The sequence below is a fragment of the Symsagittifera roscoffensis genome, chromosome 2 (assembly GCF_963678635.1).
Source record: "Symsagittifera roscoffensis chromosome 2, txSymRosc1.1, whole genome shotgun sequence".
Taxonomy (NCBI): Eukaryota; Metazoa; Xenacoelomorpha; order Acoela; family Convolutidae; genus Symsagittifera; species Symsagittifera roscoffensis.
In genome coordinates, this window is record NC_087063.1 from 58,705,662 (window position 1) to 58,730,401 (window position 24,740).

At 36.5% G+C, this 24,740-nt stretch overlaps 2 protein-coding genes across 3 annotated transcripts in view; one reads left to right on the forward strand and one right to left on the reverse strand.

The window, feature by feature from the left end:
* Positions 1 to 25: 25 nt before the first annotated feature.
* Positions 26 to 15,341, forward strand: LOC134839415 (threonine synthase-like 1). 2 transcript variants are annotated; one of them, XM_063854953.1, is made up of 7 exons: positions 68 to 448; positions 4,081 to 4,253; positions 4,650 to 4,757; positions 4,823 to 5,217; positions 5,993 to 6,298; positions 7,394 to 7,900; positions 14,851 to 15,341. In XM_063854953.1, the coding sequence occupies exons 1-7, from the start codon at positions 194 to 196 to the stop codon at positions 15,186 to 15,188; spliced, it is 2,082 nt and encodes a 693-aa protein (XP_063711023.1). In that variant the 5' UTR covers positions 68 to 193; the 3' UTR covers positions 15,189 to 15,341. The 2 variants fall into 2 exon arrangements, with proteins under 2 accessions (XP_063711024.1, XP_063711023.1); XM_063854954.1 differs by lacking the exon at positions 4,650 to 4,757 and having other exon boundaries at positions 26 to 448.
* A 64-nt stretch (positions 15,342 to 15,405) lies between these two features.
* The window catches only part of LOC134839416 (uncharacterized), a 541,178-nt gene continuing 531,843 nt past the window's right edge, over positions 15,406 to 24,740 (reverse strand). The window contains exons 4-6 of the mRNA XM_063854955.1: positions 16,773 to 16,976; positions 16,446 to 16,543; positions 15,406 to 15,899 (exon numbers count right to left, since the gene is read on the reverse strand). Of these exons, the coding sequence (XP_063711025.1) occupies positions 15,681 to 15,899; positions 16,446 to 16,543; positions 16,773 to 16,976 (521 nt within the window). The 3' untranslated portion in view covers positions 15,406 to 15,680. The remainder of the gene's footprint in view (positions 15,900 to 16,445; positions 16,544 to 16,772; positions 16,977 to 24,740) is intronic.

Consider the following 24,740-nt stretch of genomic DNA (forward strand, 5'->3'; position numbering starts at 1 on the left):
AATATTATGAAACATTTAAGGCCCTACATAAGCTTAAATGTACTTGATCTCAATGAGATAGCAAGCAATACTTTGACTAAATACTAGTACTAGTCAAGTGTTTAATATACAAAATAAGCTCCATTTGATAATTTGTTCACAATTTTGAGTTCAAATCTACCAAAATTGCAGTTTGTTGTCAAAAGTTACAGCAATGAAACTCAGTTTGAAGCTAATTTATAATGGCAGCCTGAACCATGTGGCCCTCAGATTTTTGTCTGGTATTGCCGCCCCGCCCAGAAACATTGTCCTTGCTGGTGCTCCTGGATCAGGAAAAACTACTGTGGCTAAGATGCTGGGAGAGAAATTGGGATGGGAAGTGGTGGATATTGACGATGACTACCTTGAGCCATTTTGGGGCATGGCTGTGGCGGACAAAGTGAAGGAGTTGGAACCACAAGGATACGAGGTAATAGTTTCAGCCTTCCAAAGTGGGATGGGAAACAATGGCGTAGGGTAATTTTTCCAGCTGGTTTGATTACTTCGAAGAAAACTCAAAACGTTAAGGGATATATCATATCAAAGCCCTTTCTCAATTCACTAATGAACAAGTCTTCACAAAAAAACAGATAAACGGTTGATTAATGCGTTCTACAGGCATACTATAATATGTGGTGAAATAATAACTTCACTTTACAAAAAAAAACGTTTTTCGATTTTTTGTTTAGGCACTGATAACTGTCAGAACATTCTCGGCTAATCTTGCTTTTTAAAATGCTTATTTGACGAGAAAGACGGACTATACCCCCCGAAACTTATATACATCATACCAAACCTTTCAAACGTAATTAATATTGAACTAGCGTGTAACGCACCACCGGTGCTTCGAACTTTTGACAACTCAGAGAAAACCGTATATAGTGGAAACCAGATCTGCAGGCTTTCAGTGTACTCTGACAGCACCAATTACATGGTTACGAATTTCAAATTTTTAAGAATTTAAAAATTACAAAAACGGCATATCTCGAAAACTACAAGAAGTTGAGCAGTCACATTAGGAGGCAAGATTCGCAACCGCTGAGAGTACCCTGAAATCAAACAACTACATGGTAAGGCATTTCAAATTTTGAAAACAAAATAATTGAAGTTTTTTGAAATTTTTTTGAAAAACCACAAAAACCGTCATATCTCGAAAACTACAAAGATTTGAGCAGTCATATTTGGAGGCAAGATTCGCAACTTCTGAGAGTGCCCTGACAGCACCCAACTACAGGGTAATGATTTTCAAATTTGGAAAAAAAAATAATTTAAGTTTTTGAAATTTTTTTGAAAAAATCACAAAAAACGTCATATCTCGAAAACTACAAAGATTTGAACAGTCATAACTGGAGACAGGGTTCGCAGCTTCTGAGAGTACTCTGATAGCCCCCAATTACAGGGTTGGGAATTTTGAAAAAAAAATCGTTAAGTTTTCTGAAATTTTTTTGAAAAATCACAAAAATCGTCATATCTCGAAAATTACAAGGATTTGAACAGTCAAATTTAGAGGAAAGATTCGCAACTTCTGAGAGTACCCTGACAGCACCCAACTACAAGACAAGGAATTTCAAATTTGAAAAAAAGTAATTCAATTTTTTTGAAATTTTCAAAAAAAAAAACACAAAAAACGTCATCTCGAACACTGCAAGGATTTGAGCAGTCATATTTCGAGGCAAGATTCGCAACCCCTGAGAGTACCTTTGACAGCACAAAACTACAGGGTAAAGGTTTTCAATTTTTGAAAACAAAAATTACATCAAGTTTTTTGAAAATTTAAGTTTTAATTTAGAAAAAAATAGGTATTGAAAATAAATGAAACTAAATGAAAAAGCAGTAACAGACAGACAGACTAAATTTGGCCTCGAAAAAAAATTAATGAAAAAATATTGACCTTGCGAAAAACTAATTGAAAAAATTTCTTAAGCATTGCAATATATAATATAGCTTAAACATGAAAAAATTCTTTCGTTAAACATGCAAAATTATTATGCTTGAACATGGGAGATAGCTGTCACTCGCATTTAAATATAGTATAGATATAGATAGATAGATATAGATAGACTTGCAAAAATTAATGCTGAACGCATTCGAATCGCAGCTTCGCATCGCTTGCGATACATAAAAAGAAAGCGCCCAATATTTTTATGCCTTAAAATTCCTAATACAAACAAAAATCTTAATCAAAAGCGCCAATTCCCTCTTAAAAATTCTCCACAAATATTCTGAAAGATAAAACTTCACAGGAAATCACTTTATAAGCTAGCCCTGGAAAATTAGAAAATTCCCAATTAATCCAAAATTTAGTTTGACTTGAAAATCTGCAAAAATATCATCAAAATCAAAATATCATCAAAATAAGCCAATATAATAAAGCCGAAACAATTCAAACGACAAAAAAAAAAACAAAAACGGAACAAAATCAGACTTGGTAAATTTACAAACTACAAAACGAACTTCATTAGCAGTGGAAAACAAGGAAGCCAGTTACTACTCTAAGTCTACTTTAAAAAAGTCTACTTTTAATTAAAAAAGTAACTTTTAAATAAATACAGTTGATGGATGAGTTAGCATGTAAAGAGAAGTGAGCTGTGATCATCAATTCTTATTACAGTGACCACTTCTTAAATTCATCACCTTGTTTGACATAACTACCAGAAAACTTGCACAAAAAATGTAGTTCCCGTCTTTAAAACACTTGCTCTCACAGACCATAGTCTTAAATACAGCAAAACTTTTTTTTAAATTTAGTCTCGTTTTTTCGGCGTGGTATGATAAAAGGATCAAAAAACTAAAGCTTAGGCATAGTCGACAGTCAGTAAAAATACACAAATTGGAAAACAATTTTTGAAGAATAATACCTCGGAAAACAAATTTTTTTTCATTTTTTATGCAGTTTTTTGAATGTTTGATTCCAAAAACGCGCTAAAATACAAAAAATGACTAGCTTTACTCGAGTAAAACTTAGGTTATACGATTTAAATTAAGCCAGTGAAAGCTTTAAAGCCATGAAAGTAAGCTATTGCAAGACTGCTCGCCCGTTTCATTTACTCGAACCGGTTTTTCTCGTCGACACTGGGAACACTTATCCAGAAGTCGTTCGAATTACGATTGAAAAGCAGTAATGTGATATATCATTCAACTCTCTCCGATGTTTTTTGTGGTAGCTGATTTTGCGAGGAAAATAAGAAACAAAAACTAAAAAACACCCGAATACAAAGTTCCTCCCCATTTTTCAAATGATCAGAGCAAAAATGACCAAATCAGAGCAAAATTCCATACTGTGGAACTTCAGCAGATAGAAAAAAAAGCAAATTAAGGACGATGTTTTTCGAAAAAAAAACAATACTTGTTCGCTGTTCGAACTTCAAACCTTCCGAACCAAAAGCACATGCCTCACCACAAGACCAAGTCGGAATGAGGCCATAAGTTGCGGCCATAAGTTGCCTTAGTTCCAATATAAAGCAAGTCCAATTTCTTACAGATTTGCACGAAAAGTTCCTTACGGGAAAAAGTCTGTCTACTTTTAAAAAGTCTACTTTTATTTAAAAAAGTAACTTTTAAATAAATACAGTTGATGGATGAGTTATCATGTAAAGAGAAGTGAGCTGTGATCATCAATTCTTATTACAGTGACCACTTCTTAAATTCATCACCTTGTTTGACATAACTACCAGAAAACTTGTTACACAAAAAATGTAGTTCCCGGCTTTAAAACACTTGCTCTCACAGTTACAATAATTTAGGGACGATTTCTGTAACGATCCAGAAAAATTAACAGAAATTCAGACAAAACTGGAGCGTGCTTCTCCGATTTAAAATATTAAACTAGATGAAGTTGGTCAACTAAAGCAAGTCACAACCCACTACCCACCAGCAATAAACCATCCATCTTTATAGAAGCCTTTTTTAAGACGCCATTCCTTAGTGCGTGGAAGACCAGATATGAAAAACTTCATAGAAATTAACTTTTATTTTCAAGTGAGATATTTGGCGCACACCCAATCTTTTCCTATAAGTAATTAAGCGAGCTCAATGACATGTAAACCACTATAAAACGTTCAGACAATTCAACAAGCTGAGAGCGATGCATTTTGTCAACTTCGTTTGCCCAAAGACAAGGGCTACATCATATCTCTCACTGGATCTGTGCCTCTGTGTCCTAGGGCCGCACAGCATATGCGCACGCTGGGCTCCACAATTTACATTGACGTGCAATCAGACGATATCATCGAGAGGTAAATCATCGCAACCTTTTGGAAATATTAAGCGTTATTATAATCAAGGAATCACAATTTCCAACCCATTAAGTCGTTTAAAAAGTCAGTCAGTAACTCTCTCATTTAAAAAAAACTTTGGAAATGACCCCACTGCTCTCTAAAAAAAATGATCATATTTGATGAAAGCGCCTTGAAGTTGTTTTAAAAACAGAGTTGAAATCGTTTGTAAGAAGTCATCGACCTTTAGGATTCGGTAAGTTACCATTATCAACAGAGCATAGTTTGATATACATTGGAAAAAAAACTCTCGGGCTGTGCAGCTATTTCTTTCGCAATTGAGGGTACCAAATTGTCTACACATTTTAAGTCCGACCAGCTAATCCGTATATCACAAGCACTACTATGACCTTTCAGGCTAGGAATTATGAAAGTTGACAGAATATTTCGACACAAGCCAGGGGCTTCCATCAAAGATGTTCTTGCATGGAGAGCAGAAAAATACGACAAGGCATACGATTATAGGTGAGAGAAAGCATCTGCATTTCTAGAAAGACTAAAAAAACGTTACTGAACTGCCTAATTTTCAGAGCGCTAGTACCCAAAAACGCAGACAAAAATGAAGTTTTCGCTCAAGTCATGGATTGCGTTCAACGGATGTCGAGACCTGAAACCTATGTTTCAACGAGGCACCCTCAAAATGAAGAAGACTCGGAACCCAGTAACCTCAGTTTTCTGGATGTTATTCTTGAAAGTGTCGCATCAGACGGAGGTCTTTATTGTCCTAACGTCAAGTTCACTCCATTCAGCGAATCACACTTAGAAAGACTGGCAGATTTGCCGTGGGTCGACTTGATCACAAGGGTTCAAGAACGGTTGATTGATCCTTTGGCTGTCAGTCCACAGAATCTGAAAAATATTATTGGCCAGGCGTACCAATCATTCGCGGACCCGGCAAATCCTATTAAAATTCAGAAACTCACAGGTAAAATTTCAGAAAGTGACACAAAATTTGACTATGTCTGCTGAGCTGGAAGCATTGTAACTCTAGCTGTGAACAGATTCGAACTTAATAATCATTTATATTTTCGACTGAACTTCTAGTGGGAGATAGTAATTTGGTTTCGGTGTCACCGTTTCTAATTTTAACGAAAACCAGTTAACTTATCGATGACTAAAAGGGGCGTCATATTGAAGCACTTTTAGACAAGACTAGGAGCCGAAACAAAAAATTTTCCAAAAAATTCAATTGAGATACAAAAAAAAACATATCACATTATAGGTATTTGAATTTAATAATTACCCAAACAAAATCAATTTGAGAGAACTGACTCGCTCGGTGGTTTTCTTAATCCGCAGTCAAATCTACTTTCCGCTGAAAATTCATTTTCGAAACTGGGATCATGCACGTTTTTTCCTGCCCTTTGCACTTTGATTAGAGGAGCATGAATTTTGCCTTCTTCTAGCCATCGAAGTTGAAACGAAATTGAAGACAAATCAAAAATAAAACCCCGACAAATCAATTTTGAACGCGAAAAACTTTTTTATTCTTAAAAACAAAACGAAGCTACGCGACCCAAATGAGAGTCTTCACTTCGTTCTTTCTCATAAAAACTTCAAAATTTTGCAGAGTAAAATCGATATAAATTCTTGCTATTCGTTTTCAATCATCAAGCTCAGACTTAATATGTTAGAGATGGGTTATTTATGTAATGCCCAATAGTTTATTTTGCGCTGAATTTATCATGTTGCTTTTTTAGATAACACCTTTGTGAGCGAGTTGTTTCATGGACCGACTGCTTCCTTCAAAGATTTCCCGTTACAACAACTTCCCCATTTCTACAAATTGGCTTTAGAAACCAACTCAGTAAAACAAAGAATACTCATTCTGGTGGCCACATCTGGCGACACTGGAGGAGCTACCCTGGATGGGTTCCAGCGTCTTCAGGCGACGTCCGATTCGGATCAGATGAGGACAATGGTGCTGTATCCATTCAGCAATGTCAGCAAGATCCAGCAGTCGCAGATGATTCATTATCACAACCCTCCACTGTCAGAGGTCTACGGCTAGTTTCTTATCATGATTAAATAGATAGCAAACAAGAATGGTAAGTAATATATGCTTGGAAAAACTGCTAAACCATTTCTGGATTTTCTACACGTCTTTTGAAATTACAGTCGGTCCAAAACGAGACAAGGAGAGTATGCATGCACACAGAGAAGTAGGCGGCCTTTCCATTGATACATATTTTTGAAAATCGGTAAAATAGTTACAAATCGGTACAAATCCGACAAACTTTGACCAGACATCAGTTGAGACGAAAAAAAAAACGATTTTATATAAAACTTTCAAGCCTCCTGAAACTACAATGAAAAACACTTGCAACTACCAACAAACTTGCTTACAGCACAAGAAAAATCAGTGAAATGGCAACTAAGCCGACAAAATTGGAGCAGAAAAAAAGAAAGTCCGACAAATCAATTTTAACCGGAAAAAAAATTTCATCGCATAGATACTGAATAAAAATCCGACATGGACCTTAAGAGGGAAAGGTGACGGCCACGCCAAGTGTGAAAATAACCTACAAGTTGCTAAGTGCTAACACTGAGGCGAACTTTCGCTTCGCAAACACTAACGATAACACTACAAAAATTAGCTGTATCAAGGGCTATAAAAAATAGAAATAAGCCTCGAGTTAGTAAGATTCGTCTACGTATCGGATTCAACCTGCGACCTAGAGCTCTTCAATCTCACGCACTAACCACGCACGCTTAATACATCACAAACACTAGCCACAAACAAAGAGAACAGATGCTATGAAATTTCCTATCCTAGATCGTGATTATTTCAAAAGTGCCACCAAATAAGTGAACGCTTTCCACTTTCAATTAACACTTTTTTGCGAATTAGCTTAGAAAAAAAGGAAGGTTCGTACTAATACAGTAGCTGCTCGAAAAAGTAATAATAAAGCAAGTTGAAAATGTGTAAAAGTTAATAACGGTAAAGACTAGTTCCCGATTACAAGACACTTGCTTTAGCAAGTGTAAGAAACTATTCATTTTTGGCGGAAAAACGAGCTTACCGATCATGTGCCATAGAATTGGAGAATGATAAAATGAAATAAATACAAGTCATTGATATTGATGTTCGTTTCTACCAGGAGTGCAAGGGAACTTCGACGATTGTCAACAGCTAGTCAAACGATTCTTTCGTAAACAAGCCGCTTCTGATCTACAGAACGGTTCTTATCGCTTATGTTCAGCTAACTCTGTAAACTGGGGCAGAATCATCGGCCAAATTGGGATGCAATTCGGATCTTACTTCCAACTTGTCCAGCGAGGTTTAATTGATGTCGGAAGCCCTGTAGATTTATCCATCCCTTCTGGAAACTTTGGCAATATTTACTCAGCTTTCTTAGCCCAAAAGATGGGTTTGCCTATTCGTCGACTAATCATGGCATCCAATGAAAACAATGTTCTCACAGATTTTGTTCATATTGGTTCTCTTGACATAAAGCGTGATTTAGTCTCAACAACATCGCCTGCTATTGATATTTTGCAGCCATCGAATTTGGAACGGTTCATTTTCGATGTAACTCATCAAAACTCAGTAGTGGTTCGGAACTACTACAGTAGTCTGAGACGAAAAAGGATCTTCAAACTACCAGGTTAGACACACTTATCAGATTGACTTTTCTAAAAATTTACTAAAAAAAACATGATCCTAGTGTATTTACCCCATTATGTACTAAATGCATATGCATTTCTGGCTTTTTTATTTAAGAACTAAAGGAAAAACATAATGAAAATAAACTTTTAAAGAAAAACTCAAGTTATTCATTTATAATAATTCTCATATAAAACGTTTAAAAGTCAACGCAAAGTGCTAAGTCCCCTAAAATCCCCTCTGACCATATGAAAACCTAAACAAAAAAAATTGGTTAAACTGGTATTCTTATAGATACTTTTTAGCTTTTTTGCCTCTTCACAAGTGGGATGGTAATAAGGCGCGGGATAAGTTTTTCACGCGATTTCAATTACGCCAAAAATCCTGCAGGTTTCAGACTGTGGCAGGACAATCTACCCTATTCCAAACTACCCTATACCATTCTACCCTATGCCATTATACCCTACATACCAATCTACCCTATACCAATCTACCCTGTACTAATCTACCCTATACTAATCTACCCTATACTAATCTGCCCTATATACCAGTTTAACCTGTGTCGATATGTAGGATAGAATAGTATAGGGTAGATTAGCACAGGGTACATTGGAATAGGGTAGAATGTCATGGAACCTTTCAGACTAGTATCATAGTAAAGCCATACTGATAAAAATCAAAAAAAAATTAACCAAAGTTGAGAAAAATTAGTCTGAAAAATAAACCTATGAATTTACAGGACTGACTGTTTGTTTCATACAGTTTCTAGGGTTTCTCCTATTTTTTTAACATTAATGACTCAAAGAGGCAAATCAGAGCTTTGTAAAATTTAACTCTGTTTACTAAGTCATTCCTAACTCTGTTTATTTTAACAAATTTTATAAATTTTTCAAAAGTTCAATTTAATTTCTAAAAAAAAATACACTTTTTGAGGCTCCCTTGGCCGTCGAGGGCTGATATTTTGGGAGGTAATAGAGGCCAATATCAAAAATTTTACCTTCTTGGACTTGATGTGACCCTACCGCCGATTTCAGATTCAAAATGGAATAATTATGACTGAAATCTACCTATCACAATTTTTATAACATTCCAAAAATCGTTTTTTTTTCTCGAAAAAATTATGAAAACTTCTACAAAAGATACAAAAAAAAACTTGAAGCTCAATTACAAGCACAATCTGTGGGAACTAAGTCGGGCCATATTTCTTGCCAACCGTTCTTTTCCGCTCCAACGCCAGCTACGTGATTTTCGCTGATAATTCCAAGGTTTGCTTCCATCGTCTGAAGTGTTGCATTTTCTAGGTGTCTTTTCACTGCCGATTCTATTTTACAAATGCCCTGGCTGATTGGACACTCAAAGGAACTGTTGGATTCGGCATGCTTCCTTTTAACGTCTATTTTCAGTCCACCAGCAGCCATACAAATCTCTCCACATTAGAAAAACTAACTGCGCTCGTGGTCTGAAGTTGCTCTCTTCTACGATTTCTTTTAGCAATGGTTGTAGTTTTTTGGCGTTCCCATACTTCTAGAAGTGTCAGTCTTTGGTTCACTGTGTAATTCTATTTTTGCTATCTTGGGCAAATGAGCCCGCTTCTGACCAATTAACACCTGAAGCGCGCGAAAGTTTGCGCCTATGGAATAGGCTTTTCCTCTTCTTGCCAGGGCGTTTTTTATGTTTTCTAGGCTCTTTAGCCAAACTACTGGCACTAATTTGGTGACCAGTGTTATTCTTCCGAAGAACAAGACCTATTCTCTCAAGGGTCCGTAGTTCAATTTTCGAACTTAGAGATTCTACATTCAAACTGTTCCTGAAGTTCTGCTTGTTTTTCCCTTGGTTTTGCATTTGAAAGAGCGGGGGTCCATTCTTATTGTCCCCATATAACAATATATTTTGTCAATCCACGATTGCAGTGTTTTATCACTTGTGCACAAGGTCCTCCTTTGGCCTGAGCCAGCGCTAAGCATTCTTACTTCCTCTTCTTCTCTCGTTCCAAATACTGCAAAATTTTCCTTGTCTTCGTTACTCTCTTCAAATTGAGCCCTGAATCTTTTAACAATCTGGACCTCCCTCAAACTTCACTCCGGAATCCATTCCTGGTTTCCTCCATCTTCCGGAATCCATCTCCTGGTTTTCACTTGGTGTTCCGCTGATTCATTTAAGTATACAAGGGAGTCCAAGAGCATAACATACCTTTCATCCTGTAATTTCGCAAATCTTTACGGGAAAGTTTAGGTGGTCTCTCCATCTTTTCGGATCTGCTGTCTTAGGAGATTCTTACCAAAACCTAAGAAGTCACTCCTAGCTAAGTTTCTGCTGCCGAACAGGCAAACTGCTCAATACTTGTTGACATCATTTTTTAAACCTTTATTTCGTGGAGAGAGACGATCTGGCTGGTTTTGAGCGCGTCGTCACATCTGCTCGCTCTAGGACATTTGATATTTGACCAAGATATCGTCGTTGTTGTTGTTGAACTAGCCTCGCTGACTCTAGACGACATTGTTGTGGTTTATTTCGGCCTTGTATGGTGATTTCGTCTCGTCCATAGTCCAGTGCTATTGGCTCCCGATGGGATAGGTAGAGCATGCCACATATATGGGTTACTTGAACAGCGTTTCAACACTGGGCTCGTCTGAATGGTTCTCGCGTTTTATTGCGTTGTTGAGAGGTCAGCATCCTCCGTCAGCTTCAAAAATTCTTGAAGGGAGCTTAACTCTCCCGCTCCAACGTGCTATGCGAGCTGAAGGAATTCAGCTACACGCAGGGGTGAGTCCATAAACTTAGGATTTTCATAGCTGTCGGTCTGCCAGGGCAGTTGAATAAATGATGTACATCATGGAGACTAAGATTACTAATGTTGCATATATTTGCCAGTTTTAGGTGACTAGCCAGAACGGAGCTGTATAAGCGTGCACCTAGCCTCTCGTGTGAGTTTCTTTTCTTATTCGAAGTTTACTGCAAGGCTAGTGATACCCAGAAGTTTACTGTGGTGGCTTACTGAATAATCTTTAACATTTTGGTATCCAGCTGTTTTAGACCATTTTTGTACTTATTAATTTTCAGAACTGAGTCAGTTGACAGGAGGTGACAACTCCTGTTTCATATTTAGAATTCAATGATGCTTTCAGGGTGCGTCTGCTCTCTGATGCTCAAGTTCTAGGATCTGCACGTTCCAGAATATGGATTCCGAGGTCGAAGTGTTTGGCTGGCATTTCATTCTGCTCTTGAAGAGGGAGAATTTCAGTTTCATTGTGTAAATGATCAATATGCGTCATTTAACAGAGCCAGTTATGGTTCTATGGTTCTAAGTACATTGTTTTGTTTGACTTGGAGTTTTGACGAGTTGTTGTTGCTATAACTTGGGACCCAGGTGGGTGCGGCGTAGTTCATAACGCTACGGCTGATTGTTTTGTAACTGATGGCCAAGGTTTATTTATGACAACCCCATTTGATACAAGCAAGTTTTTAAGGATGTTATTTCTGGGCTGAACTCGTCGTGAACATAACTTGTGTTTGTTCCGAACGTGAACTTGTTGTCAAATATAACAACCAAATAATTCGAATATTTTGATGTTTTGAGTCGATACCCTCCAATATCAACTTTGGTTTCATTGTTTATTTCGGCAGACCACGAAATTAAAAGAGTTGCTACTGGTTTGTCTTCGAGTGACACTTTAAGATGCCTGTTTTTGAGACATTGATTCGATTGTGAACCAGATGTTAGAATGGTTATATCATCAGCATAAGTGACCACCTCAACATTTTCACATGGATTAGGCATATAGCTCATATAGAATTTGAAGAGTGTGGGCGAGAGAACACCAATTTGCGTTACACTTTATATAAGTTTTCTCAAGCTGGATTTTGCGTCCCGAAATTCATCATATGTGAAGCGGCCTTGTAGGTAAGATAATAACAATCGTTTCGTATTGTTTAGGGTTGTATTAAATTTGTCACCAAGAAGAACACTATGGTTAACCCTATCAAACGCCGCGGTCGGCAGTCATAAGGGTTCGTTGACATGGTTTTCCATGATTTAACCCTTCTTTTATGTGATGGTCTACATTATTTACAGCAGTAACGGTAGATCTGGCGTTCTTGAAACCAAGTTGATGGTCTGCTAACTGTATATTGTGATGTAGTTCAGGTAAAAAAAAATCCTATCCTCCAGTTTGGAAATTGGCGATAATAAGGCGATAGGGATGAAGCTTTTGATTGCTCTAGAACTTTACCCGGTTTGGGGAGTCGGATTATTCCTTTTATGTTCTTGGATTCTTTAATGACTTCTTGTACCATCAGTGAAGAGATGGTGATTTTACAAAAGTCTAGTTTTCTGATATGGCGATTAATTTTCTTTTTTCTTTGTCAGGGTGTTCTGGGAGGGATAGGAACTGTTCGTTTAAACAATTTGCACAAATTTTAGCGCCATAAAAAGGTGTATCGTGGAATATGATGGGCTTGTTGGGTGTTTTGGGGGGAGTTTGTCCAGGTAGAGATTTATTGGTGGACAAAAATTTGCTTGAGTTAACTTTATGGGGGCTTTTGAGAAAAGTAATCCATTTTTCTCTTTTGTTGTTTTGGATGTTGTTGATTTTCGTATTTAAAGTACTTATGTTAGAGTGACCTGGGTATATCTTATGGAGATCGCCTCGTTCTTTCATTGTTTTTATGGCCTCAGAAGGCATGTTTGTATAACTTTCGGCATGTGTCCATGAGGAATGTGAGTGGGAGGCAGCTTCGATTATGTTATTTCTGTTAACACTTTTATCACTCAAAGCGCAGCTGGGTTCTTCTGTTTTTTGAGAACATTTCCTCCGTTCTTCTCTTAATTTCACCCAATCGGCTTTACGGAATTTAATGAACTTTCGTTTGTACTACATCTATTTCGCAAGTAAGGGTAATTGTGATTGGAATGTGATCGGAGCCTAGACAAAGCTCTGTGCTCAAGTTTGAGCTCATTGCTAAGTTTGGTGACGTGAGACTAACATCGGGAGAGCTAGTACATGAATCTGTAAAGCGAGTTGATTCCACCTCGTTCCAAATAATTAAATTACATTCATCGATTTTGTTGGCTAAGTTTTCACCCCTAATGTCGTTTGTTAGTTTTGAAAACCATAAGTTGCTGTGTGCGTTTACGTCTCTCACAATTATGGCATCCTCTATTTCAACTGTTAAAGGGAGGCACTATATTCGGAATCGCAGCTAGACTGCAGGGGTATGTAGACATTTAATTTTCCCCGATTTGATTTTGATTCTAATTTGTTCAAGATGTTTGTCAATGTTGTTTAGCTGTAGGTTCAGGTGCTTTTTTATGTTGTTAGTATTCATGTATTGTATGATACCATCTATTATGTTTCTTAGACCATTGGCAATAAAATGGAGTATTTTGAAATTGGTAGTTTCAGTTTCAGTTCAAACTTGCGGATCTGGGGTTGGAATTTGTGTAGCAGTTGATCGGCACCAGTCATAATCGCCGCAATAGTAACTTTTATTCCACTCCTGAGGCCTTTTACATTTTGTTCATTGAAGATGGACCGGACCCAACCTAAGTAGTGGCACCAAACACTATACTGAAAATTTCGGAAAGTTTGGTGGCAGACGGTACATAATTGAGGCCCAGGGCGCGGGTGTATTTCAATGCTTGCTATGATTAGCATCATGAGCAGGGCCGTCATTAGTTCAGCCGTTGGCGTAGAAGACAGATTGGCTGGGTCGTTCTGCTTCCGAGTCAAAAACACGTTGTCGTCTTCGAGGCATGAGAAAGTTGTTGGATGAATCTTGCTTCCGACCCAGATGGATCATACATGGTTCTGCTACTGAAAGGCGTCCATCCTCCATAACCATCCAGATATCGTCTTTCCCAGGCGCGGAATCCTTAACGTCCATTAACTCTTCCTCTATTTCTTTGGCAGAGACCTTTTCGTTCGGATCCTCTTTTTCTGCTAGTGGCACAGGATCGTTGCTCAAAAACTTCATCCTGTTAACTGTTCCCATAAGTGCTAGAATCTATCTCCTAGCAATCCTTTGAGACCCTTTCGAAATGGGTTTCAAACTCAGCTGTTTGCGTGGTTCCCGTATCGAGTTTTCTTTTTTGCACATTTAGTTGTTGTCTGGAAGGCTGTTTGCCTTGCCTTCATTTCTCGCATGAGCGATGTTCCTAGGGAGTTCAAATGGCTCCTCTTATTTCTGGACTATAATCGAACACTAGGCCATTCTCTTCTCAATCAAGGTTTTTACAACTGTGCGAATTGCGTTGGATATCTTCAATTTTGTTTTATTACGATCGCCCTAGATAGGCTACAAAGCAAGTAAACGAACAGAATAATTGGCTCAAAATCCTATCAACTCAACTTTCTGTAACAACAGTCTAGTAGGAGAAGAGCATGACAAAAAACAGAAGTTTTTTCGTGTTTGAGATTAATCGAAAATTTTAAGATTATTTGAAAACTTTCAAAATTGCATCTACCTGCCACATAAGACATACGAACGCTAAATTGGTAGTCTATACAACAGAGTTTACACAATTCGGAAACTAAATCGACAGAGCTTAAGTCTACAACCATGAAGCTTAAAAAACATAAGAAAAATATAGAAGTTCTATAATTATACATGACCCGGGTTCAGTTCTATAGTTAGCATTTACCAACCAGTAGTAACTAGTACTAGATGTTAAATTTGAAATTTCAAGAAAATGAGCTGCACAAATGATGAAGTGATTTTGTTGAACAAGTTCTTAACCTGAAAAAGTCTATATTTTGATTTGATAATGCTTTCTAATCACAAGCGTAATTAAGCTACTTTTGAAGAAATTATTATCTGCGAGTTAATACTTTCCCCTTGAAATTCGAATTTTGCTCATTTTTCAAAATTTTTTAATTGATAACTACAATCGGAACTCTCGGTGCTAGTTGCACAGCAACCAGCTATTTGTCTAAAAATTTCCCTTTAATTTAGGTCGCATGTTAGAAAGCATTCAGACCATTCTACGAGCCGACTGCTGTTTCCAATACGACGCCGAAAAAGCCCAGCACAGAGTAGCACGCGAGTACAACTATCGGATAGACCCGCATACCGCAGTGTCTTACGATGTCGGATTGCGCAATCGAGATCCGAACACGCCTTTAGTCGTATTCTCCACCGCTCATCCTGGCAAATTCCCCAGCAGCGTCGGGACTGACGTCACAGAACCTGTAAACCATTCTGGTCTCGAGAAACTTTCGAAGACTCAAAAACCGGTATCACCACATACTCTACTTGACATTGAAAAAACTATTCAGGGCCTTAGTGGGTAATTCAGTAATGTTTAACCCAGTCTCACGTGGTATGACTTATTAGAAACTAAAAACAAATAAAAATCAAAAGTAACTTTGTAACATTATACTTTGAATCGATTTCAAATCAAATACGAGTCACTAGAACATTAATAAATAAAAGTTAGACTGCTACTAGCTACTACAAAAATCGGATAGCTTTTCTTCTAGAAATTATACTACGACAGAAAAGATCAAGCGATTATCAAAAATAGAAATTCAGAAGATGGCACCACTAAAGACTCGAGACCCACAACAGCTACTTGTCGCAAGTAATTTCAAATTATGTCTTTTTCCTATAGAATTTATTATTTACATATATTTGCAAAAATTGAATGATTGTATGCCATATTTTTAGCCTTTAAGCCATCGCAGTTTTCGCGCGATATTTTAGATCTAAAATAATGATGCTTTTTGACTACAAGAACAATGGGAGAAGGTGTCTGTAAATCGATTGAAACTGCACTAATACTGCTAGTAATCTTTGAGCATTGGAGGGAAATCAGCAGGACCAGCAACTGAATTCAATTCGTCGTCGCTGTCATCAAACGTCGTTTTGAACAGGGGTGGTGAGTGTTCCGATTGTCTCTGGCTACAACTCATGCGCGCGCTCACATCTTGGCCAGCTGTCATCGAAACCCTCGTGTACTTTTTAGATCTGGGTCTTTTTCCTTCGAGCAGGCAGGCAATCATCTGAATCAGATTAAAATGCTTCAATTCGAAGAATCGGTCAACTCGCTTGTCTTAATATACTGGGTGCAAAGAGAAAAGTACGTTTTTAAACAGGATTCAATTTTCCCATAACATTTGCTCAAAATACATTCAAATATCCGCCTCGGAAAATATCTTCTATTTTAAATCGCTGATTCGTATCGTAAAATATCTTCTATTTTAAATCACTGGAAGCCAAACCCACAAAACCATTGTCCGGAAGTGGCGTGCTAAGGATATTTTGTATATTTGACCTTGACGGGATGAGAAGGGAGCTTGTTTTTGGTCAACCACTGAGTTTTTTTTAGCTCTGCCGAAATTCCTGAATGACCATATTCGGAAAGCTTTTTGGAAAGCTTTGAAAACGAAATTCGCGTTTTTCGGGCACGCGCACATCACCAAAATCGGTTCATATTGGCGATTTCAGAAAACTTTAAGAGTTAGTAAGTAAACCAGAAGAGGCTTTCGCAAAATACCAAAGGGAAACCCTTCGGTTGGTGACATATTCAACCAATACTTTTTTCTAACCCTGTTTTTCTTAAGAAGTAGAGCGTAGATGCCTATACACAAACAAGTCGCTGCAGCAATGAGGTACAGGTGGTCCCCGATAAACGTTCCTGATTCGTCTAAAACAAAAAGCTTAAATTAATCCTATTTAAAAAATTTTTTCTCTGGGGTCACATTTTCATGTTCAAATAGCCACACTAAAATAACATTTGAGGGCCCCATTAGAAAAATTGTTTTAAAAACAACCATTTTTATTTTACTGAGATTTTATATCTGTCGCACAGAGAACTCATTGCAATTCATTGCAAACTACAAAAGCAGAATGAACGTCAAATGAAAATTTTATACTTGATTCGTAGTAGTTGTTAGGCAGTTTTCCACTAGACAGGTCCTCGCTAACCCCCGGCGCACTTTGTGAAACCTTGTCTTCAGATATCGCTTTGGAAGGAGCTGTGCTCGTTTTGTTGATAAGTGAAAGGTTTTCTGCTTTTTTGACAGTTGTGATTTTATTTGAACTCGCAGGAGAATCGGGAACTAGCTGAAAGACTTCTTCTAAAATATTTTTGGAAAAAATTCAAGTTAGTAGACAGTTGGAAAAGCGTTTTCCATTTTCGATTTTGTAGAACGAATTACATCACCATAATGATCTTTCAATTTCAATCAGGCGCGACAAAACACTACGAAAATCCTGTTTAGGGTACATTTTCTGCACCGCCGCAGGCAAACTTGTGAAAAATCCCCCTTAAAACTAACGGAGTCAACATTTTCATAATTTCTTAATTTTATCTAAAAAAAGCTTTGGAGAAAGATTTCATTTCAATACACTTGTGAAAACAACAAATTTTGACCACACATGAAACTGCTGGACCAAAAAGAACTTGATAAACTAATTTATGATCCATTGAAAACTTCAGATGATGGAATTTTGGATTTTATAGCCCAGTAAATACATTTTTCTGGCCCTGTAAATTTTGAATAACCACAAGTAAGAATTGGGTTAAAACTCACCAGAGAGGAAACTAAGACAATAAATACCTCATTCATCTATGGTAACATAAGGCTGATTTTTAAAATTATCTAGTTGCGAAACCAAACCTTATACTGCCATAGTTAAATGAGACATCTATCATCTTTGGCTAAAAAATGAATAAGGTCGGTGAGGGGGTCGAATCCCTGAAGAAGGAGAGAGGGCGGGGGGGGGGGGGAGAGACTCACACGAATCCGCTACTGTTTTCAAAATTTCAAAATCTTTCTTCGGATTTAAAATAATTTTGTTAGTTTTGCCCTGAGATAGGGATATAACTAATTCTTTTTGTTAATTTAAAAAAAAGGCAGAAAAAACTCGAAAAGCTTAATTGTTAAAAAGAAGTCGCAGGTCAAAATGCGAAAATCAAAACTGAGCGTGAACTTTTTCCCGAAACAGAAAACAAAAAATCATCCCGACCTTCACAAGAGTCTGGACTAAGATTCATCGACTCTTAAAAACAAAAGATTCGCATGCGCCAAGAACACATCGACCAATCATATCTCCGCAAAATCATGCATTCGGTCAATTATGCTGTCTTTCACATCAAGATAACAAAACTTTCGATACAACACGAACATATCATTTCAAGCTAGCGAATAAAAAATGAGCTAGCCACTAAATAGGTAAAACAATTTGAACAAAAATGCTGAAAAGAAACATCTACTGTCCTTACATCTGCAAGAACCTCATAAGTTTGTCTAGAATGATGTTCAAAAATAAGAAAAACAGTCGAGAAACGCAATCACCAGTGTTAATCAAGCTCCCTCTTTATACGTACAAAAGCATAAATACTTTTTCCTTCAAACGAAAAACTATAAGATGATTAAATTAATATCAGATTACTAAATTAAAATAAAACAACCCGGAACCGTTTGAACGACCAAAAAATTTAAAAACAATTCGAAATCCCTTCTTATACATAAAAAAGCATTAACAATTTTTTCCATCAAACGACAAAAATAATATGACTAAATTAATAAAGATTACTGAACTATCACACAGGCGAAAATGAGCTTCGGACCACTTGCGATAAAATCTGAAAGCAGCTAAGTCGGCAAAAACTCGAAAATAAAAAAAAAACTGGAGCAAACGAGAAGAATCCGGCCAATTTTGAAAAAACCTGCCAAGACAATAGAATGAGAGACTCGCTCTTACCAGAGTAGTAAAAACTTACCAAGCTGCAACAAAGCCGAAAAAATCATAGCAGAAACCCTCAGAGCCGAAAAAAATCAACAAGACTTATAAAAAGCTAACAAGTCCTTCTCAAAACACAAACAGACGCAAAAGAAAATACATTTTTTGCTCGTCACATGAAACAATTTGATGCCACTAAGCCGATATAATATAGGCCCAAATCTATTAAGCCGAAAAAAACTCAAAAAAAAATTAAGTTTATTAAAAAAAATATTAAATACCCCTCGCAAAAACACGCACACACAAAACTTTGTCGCTCTTCGAACACATTAGCAGGCCATTATGCCGATATAATATAGGCCGAAACCGAACAAGCAGAAAAAAAAGTTTAAAAAAGCAGAAAAAATTGTTTGTCATGAAAAACTTGAACAGTAATTTCTTTTTACGATTTTAGCAAGTTGTGCAACCCGGTGAATAAGAACTATAATTCCCTTGAAAAGACTGAAAATTAGGTCACTAAGCCGATTAAATATACGTCCAAATCATTTGGTCAAAACAAACTTTTTGGGCGAAAAAAAAACAAACAACAAACATACGAAGTAAAGAATTTACAAACAGCAGATAATAATCAAAAAACTACAGCATCTCCATGGTAAATTGCGTATAGCAAAAATAAACAATTATACGATGTGGCAACAAAGCCGACAAAACATAAGCAGACGAATAAATAGCCGACAATTTTTTGAAAAGAAATACTTCCCGTTCGAAAAAATCAGGTCCTGTAAGATTCGAACCAGGAGCTTTGCCGTCTCAGGCGTATTCGTTACCTCTAAGGATGCCAGAAACGCAAATAAAGTTGAATTCATTATAAAACGAACCTAAATTTACCATTTCTAATTTTGACCACTCTGTGAACAAAGTTCTTGACGGGGAAAATATAACACCCAATTGCAATACCTTGCTTATCGCAAGGGTAATAAAAAACAACCAAGAAACGTTTGAACGACAAAAAAATTATGAAAAAACTACAAAATCAGAATAGGTAAATTTAAACTAATGAAAACACAACCGATAGACTAACAATTCAAATTTTATCAGTAAAAAAAAGCTCCGGTGGGATTATAGCTTAAGACTTTATGATCCAAAAGCATGCGTTTTACCACTTAACGAATTGCTATTGAGCTTAGAAGTTGTTGAGGTTCCATGATAAAAACAAAGTCAAAGCGAAGATTCGCAACGCTTGCGATACACTGCAAGCATAGCCTTGCAACCTAACGAACAAAAAAAATGAAACAAATTCAATTAGACAAACATTTATATTTAAAAAAGACAAAAAGTCATACATTTTTCTCGACAGATGGTTGGTGCCAACCAAAGTAAAACACAGCCACAAAACAAAATCATTAGCATTAAATAATCCATTAGCATCGCTTATCGAGGGGCCACTAAATCGACAATACTTTGGTACAAGGCCACTCAACCGAAACCTCTTGATGGCATAGTTATTTCAGCCGAAGGAGGAAAGCCATCAAACAAATCTTCATTAAAAATTTTAGGCATCTTAAATTGAAACCTCAATGGACTTTACATCATGCCCCCTTTTTGCTTTAATTAAAACGTTATACCACGCCCATCCTGAATATATTAGAAAAAATATATTTTTTTTTCTTGCCATTCAAACGACAATGTTACGGCGACTAAGACCATATAACATACGCCAAAACTACTCCGGCAAATAAGGAACGTAACCAAAGTCACGATTATAGCATACGTCAAAACCATTCCAGCGAAAAAAATCAACGTATTCTAAGTCATAAATTCACAGGTAGAATAATGAGTTTCAATAAAATTAAAAATTGATTTAAAAAAAAACAGAAAAAAGTCTGTTCAAAACTTCCCCGAAAAAAAAACATTTGAAAAATTACGACAAAAACAAGATATAGCATGGATTGGAACCTCCGAACTATTGATCACAAGGCAAGTGAGTTACCACTCGGCCATCATACGTCACTTGATCTACCAAGAAAAAAATTGACATAAGGTTTTATTGCTTTTTTGTGAGTAGGAGGATGAAAGCACAAAATAAAAACTTAGAACATACTCGTACAAAAAAGTATATCAAAAAAACTCAGCATAACCAACGCAACCAAGCTGGTTCGACAGTAGCAGGTCACACAGAAACACTAAAACATAATGCGATATAAGTTGATGGACAGTTAAAAAGAATAAATTGATTAAATAACAATACCTTGCTTATCGCAAGGGTAATAAAAAACAACCAGGAAACGTTTGAACGATTAAAAAAAATTGAAAAAACTACAATATCAGATTTGGTAAATTTAAACTAATGAAAACACAACGGATAGACTAACAATTCAAACTTTATCAGTAAAAAAAAACAAAGCGCCGTCGGGATTCTAGCTTAAGACTTTATGATCCAAAAGCATGCGTTGTACCACTTGACGAATTGTTATTGAGCTTAGAAGTTGTTGAGATTCCATGATAAAAACAAAATCGAAGCGAAGATTCGCAACGCTTGCGATACACTGCAAGCACAGCCTTGCAACCTGACGAACAAAAAAATGAAACAAATTCACTTACACAAACATTTATATTTAAAAAAGACAAAAAGTCATACATTTTTCCGACAGATGGTTGATGTCAACTAAAGTAAAACACAGCCACAAAACAAAATCATTAGCATTAAATAATCCATTAGCATCGCTTATCGAGGGGCCATTAAATCGACAATACTTTGGTACAAGGCCACTCAACCGAAACCTCTTGATGGCATAATTATTTCAGCCGAAGGAGGAAAGCCATCAAACAAATCTTCATTAAAAATTTTAAGCATCTTAATGTGAAACCTAAAGAGACTTTACATGCTGCCCCTTTTTGCTTTCATTAAAACATTATACCACGCCCATCCTGAATATATTAGAAAAATATATATATTTTTCTTGCCATTCAAACGACAATGTTACATCAACTAAGACCATATAACATACGCCAAAATTACTCCGGCAAAAAAGGAACGTAACCAAAGTCACGATTATAGCATACGTTAAAACCATTCCGGCTAAAAAAAAAGAAACGTATTCTACGCCATAAAATCACAGGTAAAATAATGAGTTTCAATTTAAAAGAAAATCAGAAAAAAGTATGTTCAAAACCTCCCAGAAAAAAAAAACATTTGAAAAATTACGACAAAAAACAAGATATAGCATGGATTGGAACCTCCGAACTATGAATCACAAGGCATCTGAGTTACCACTCGTCCATCACACGTCACTTGATCTAGCAAGAAAAAATTGACGTAAGGTTTTATTGCTTTTTTTGTGAGTAGGAGGATGAAAGCACAAAATAAAAACTTAGACCATACTCGTACAAAAAAGTATATCAAAAAAAACTCAGCATAACCAACGCAACCAAGCTGGTTCGACAGTAGCAGGTCACACAGAAACACTAAAACATAATGCGATATAAGTTGATGGACAGTTAAAAAGAATAAATTGATTAAATAACAATACCTTGCTTATCGCAAGGGTAATAAAAAACAACCAGGAAACGTTTGAACGACAAAAAAAATTGAAAAAACACCAATATCAGAATTGGTAAATTTAAACTAATGAAAACACAACGGATAGACTAACAATTCAAACTTTATCAGTAAAAAAAACAAAGCGCCGTCGGGATTCTAGCTTAAGACTTTATGATCCAAAAGCATGCGTTTTACCACTTGACGAATTGTTATTGAGCTTAGAAGTTGTTGAGGTTCCATGATAAAAACAAAGTCGAAGCGAAGATTCGCAACGCTTGCGATACACTGCAAGCATAGCCTTGCAACCTGACGAATAAAAAAATGAAAAAAATTCACTTAGACAAACATTTATATTTAAAAAAGACAAAAAGTCATACATTTTTCTCGACAGATGGTTGGTGCCAACCAAAGTAAAACACAGCCACAAAACAAAATCATTAGCATTAAATAATCCATTAGCATCGCTTATCGAGGGGCCACTAAATCGACAATACTTTGGTACAAGGCCACTCAACCGAAACCTCTTGATGGCATAGTTATTTCAGCCGAAGGAGGAAAGCCATCAAACAAATCTTCATTAAAAATTTTAGGCATCTTAAATTGAAACCTCAATGGACTTTACATCCTGCCCCCTTTTTGCTTTAATTAAAACGTTGTTACACGCCCATCCTGAATATTAGAAAAAATATATATTTTTTTCTTGCCATTCAAACGACAATGTTACGGCGACTAAGACCATATAACATACGCCAAAACTACTCCGGCAAATAAGGAACGTAACCAAAGTCACGATTATAGCATACGTCAAACCCATTCCAGCGAAAAAAAGCAACGTATTCTAAGTCATAAATTCACAGGTAGAATAATGAGTTTCAATTTAAAAGAAAATCAGAAAAAAGTCTGTTCAAAACCTCCCAGAAAAAAAACATTTGAAAAATTACGACAAAAAACAAGATACAGCATGGATTGGAACCTCCGAACTATGGATCACAAGGCATCTGAGTTACCACTCGTCCATCACACGTCACTTGATCTAGCAAGAAAAAATTGACATAAGGTTTTATTGCTTTTTTGTGAGTAGGAGGATGAAAGCACAAAATAAAAACTTAGACCATACTCGTACAAAAAAGTATATCAAAAAAAACTCAGCTTAACCAACGCAACCAAGCTGGTTCGACAGTAGCAGGTCACACAGAAACACTAAAACATAAAGCGATATAAGTTGATGGACAGTTAAAAAGAATAAATTGATTAAATAACAATACCTTGCTTATCGCGAGGGTAATAAAAAACAACCAGGAAACGTTTGAACGACAAAAAAAAATTGAAAAAACTACAATATCAGAATTGGTAAATTTAAACTAATGAAAACACAACGGATAGACTAACAATTCAAACTTTATCAGTAAAAAAAACAAAGCGCCGTCGGGATTCTAGCTTAAGACTTTATGATCCAAAAGCATGCGTTTTACCACTTGACGAATTGTTATTGAGCTTAGAAGTTGTTGAGGTTCCATGATAAAAACAAAGTCGAAGCGAAGATTCGCAACGCTTGCGATACACTGCAAGCATAGCCTTGCAACCTGACGAATAAAAAAATGAAACAAATTCACTTAGACAAACATTTATATTTAAAAAAGACAAAAAGTCATACATTTTTCTCGACAGATGGTTGGTGCCAACCAAAGTAAAACACAGCCACAAAACAAAATCATTAGCATTAAATAATCCATTAGCATCGCTTATCGAGGGGCCACTAAATCGACAATACTTTGGTACAAGGCCACTCAACCGAAACCTCTTGATGGCATAGTTATTTCAGCCGAAGGAGGAAAGCCATCAAACAAATCTTCATTAAAAATTTTAGGCATCTTAAATTGAAACCTCAATGGACTTTACATCCTGCCCCCTTTTTGCTTTAATTAAAACGTTATACCACGCCCATCCTGAATATATTAGAGAAAATATATATTTTTTTCTTGCCATTCAAACGACAATGTTACGGCGACTAAGACCATATAACATACGCCAAAACTACTCCGGCAAATAAGGAACGTAATCAAAGTCACGATTATAGCATACGTCAAAACCATTCCAGCGAAAAAAAGCAACGCATTCTAAGTCATAAATTCACAGGTAGAATAATGAGTTTCAATTTAAAAGAAAATCAGAGAAAAGTCTGTTCAAAACCTCCCAGAAAAAAAAACATTTGAAAAATTACGACAAAAAACAAGATACAGCATGGATTGGAACCTCCGAACTATGGATCACAAGGCATCTGAGTTACCACTCGGCCATCACACGTCACTTGATCTAGCAAGAAAAAATTGACATAAGGTTTTATTGCTTTTTTGTGAGTAGGAGGATGAAAGCACAAAATAAAAACTTAGAACATACTCGTACAAAAAAGTATATCAAAAAAACTCAGCATAACCAACGCAACCAAGCTGGTTCGACAAAAGCAGGTCACACAGAAACACTAAACCATAATGCGATATAAGTTGATGGACAGTTAAAAAGAAAAAATGGATTAAATTTTTTGGGAACTTTCGTCTTCGTCTTCGTAGGGCGTTTTCGAGCATTACTGCCCATTGCCCGCCATATGTATATCTCT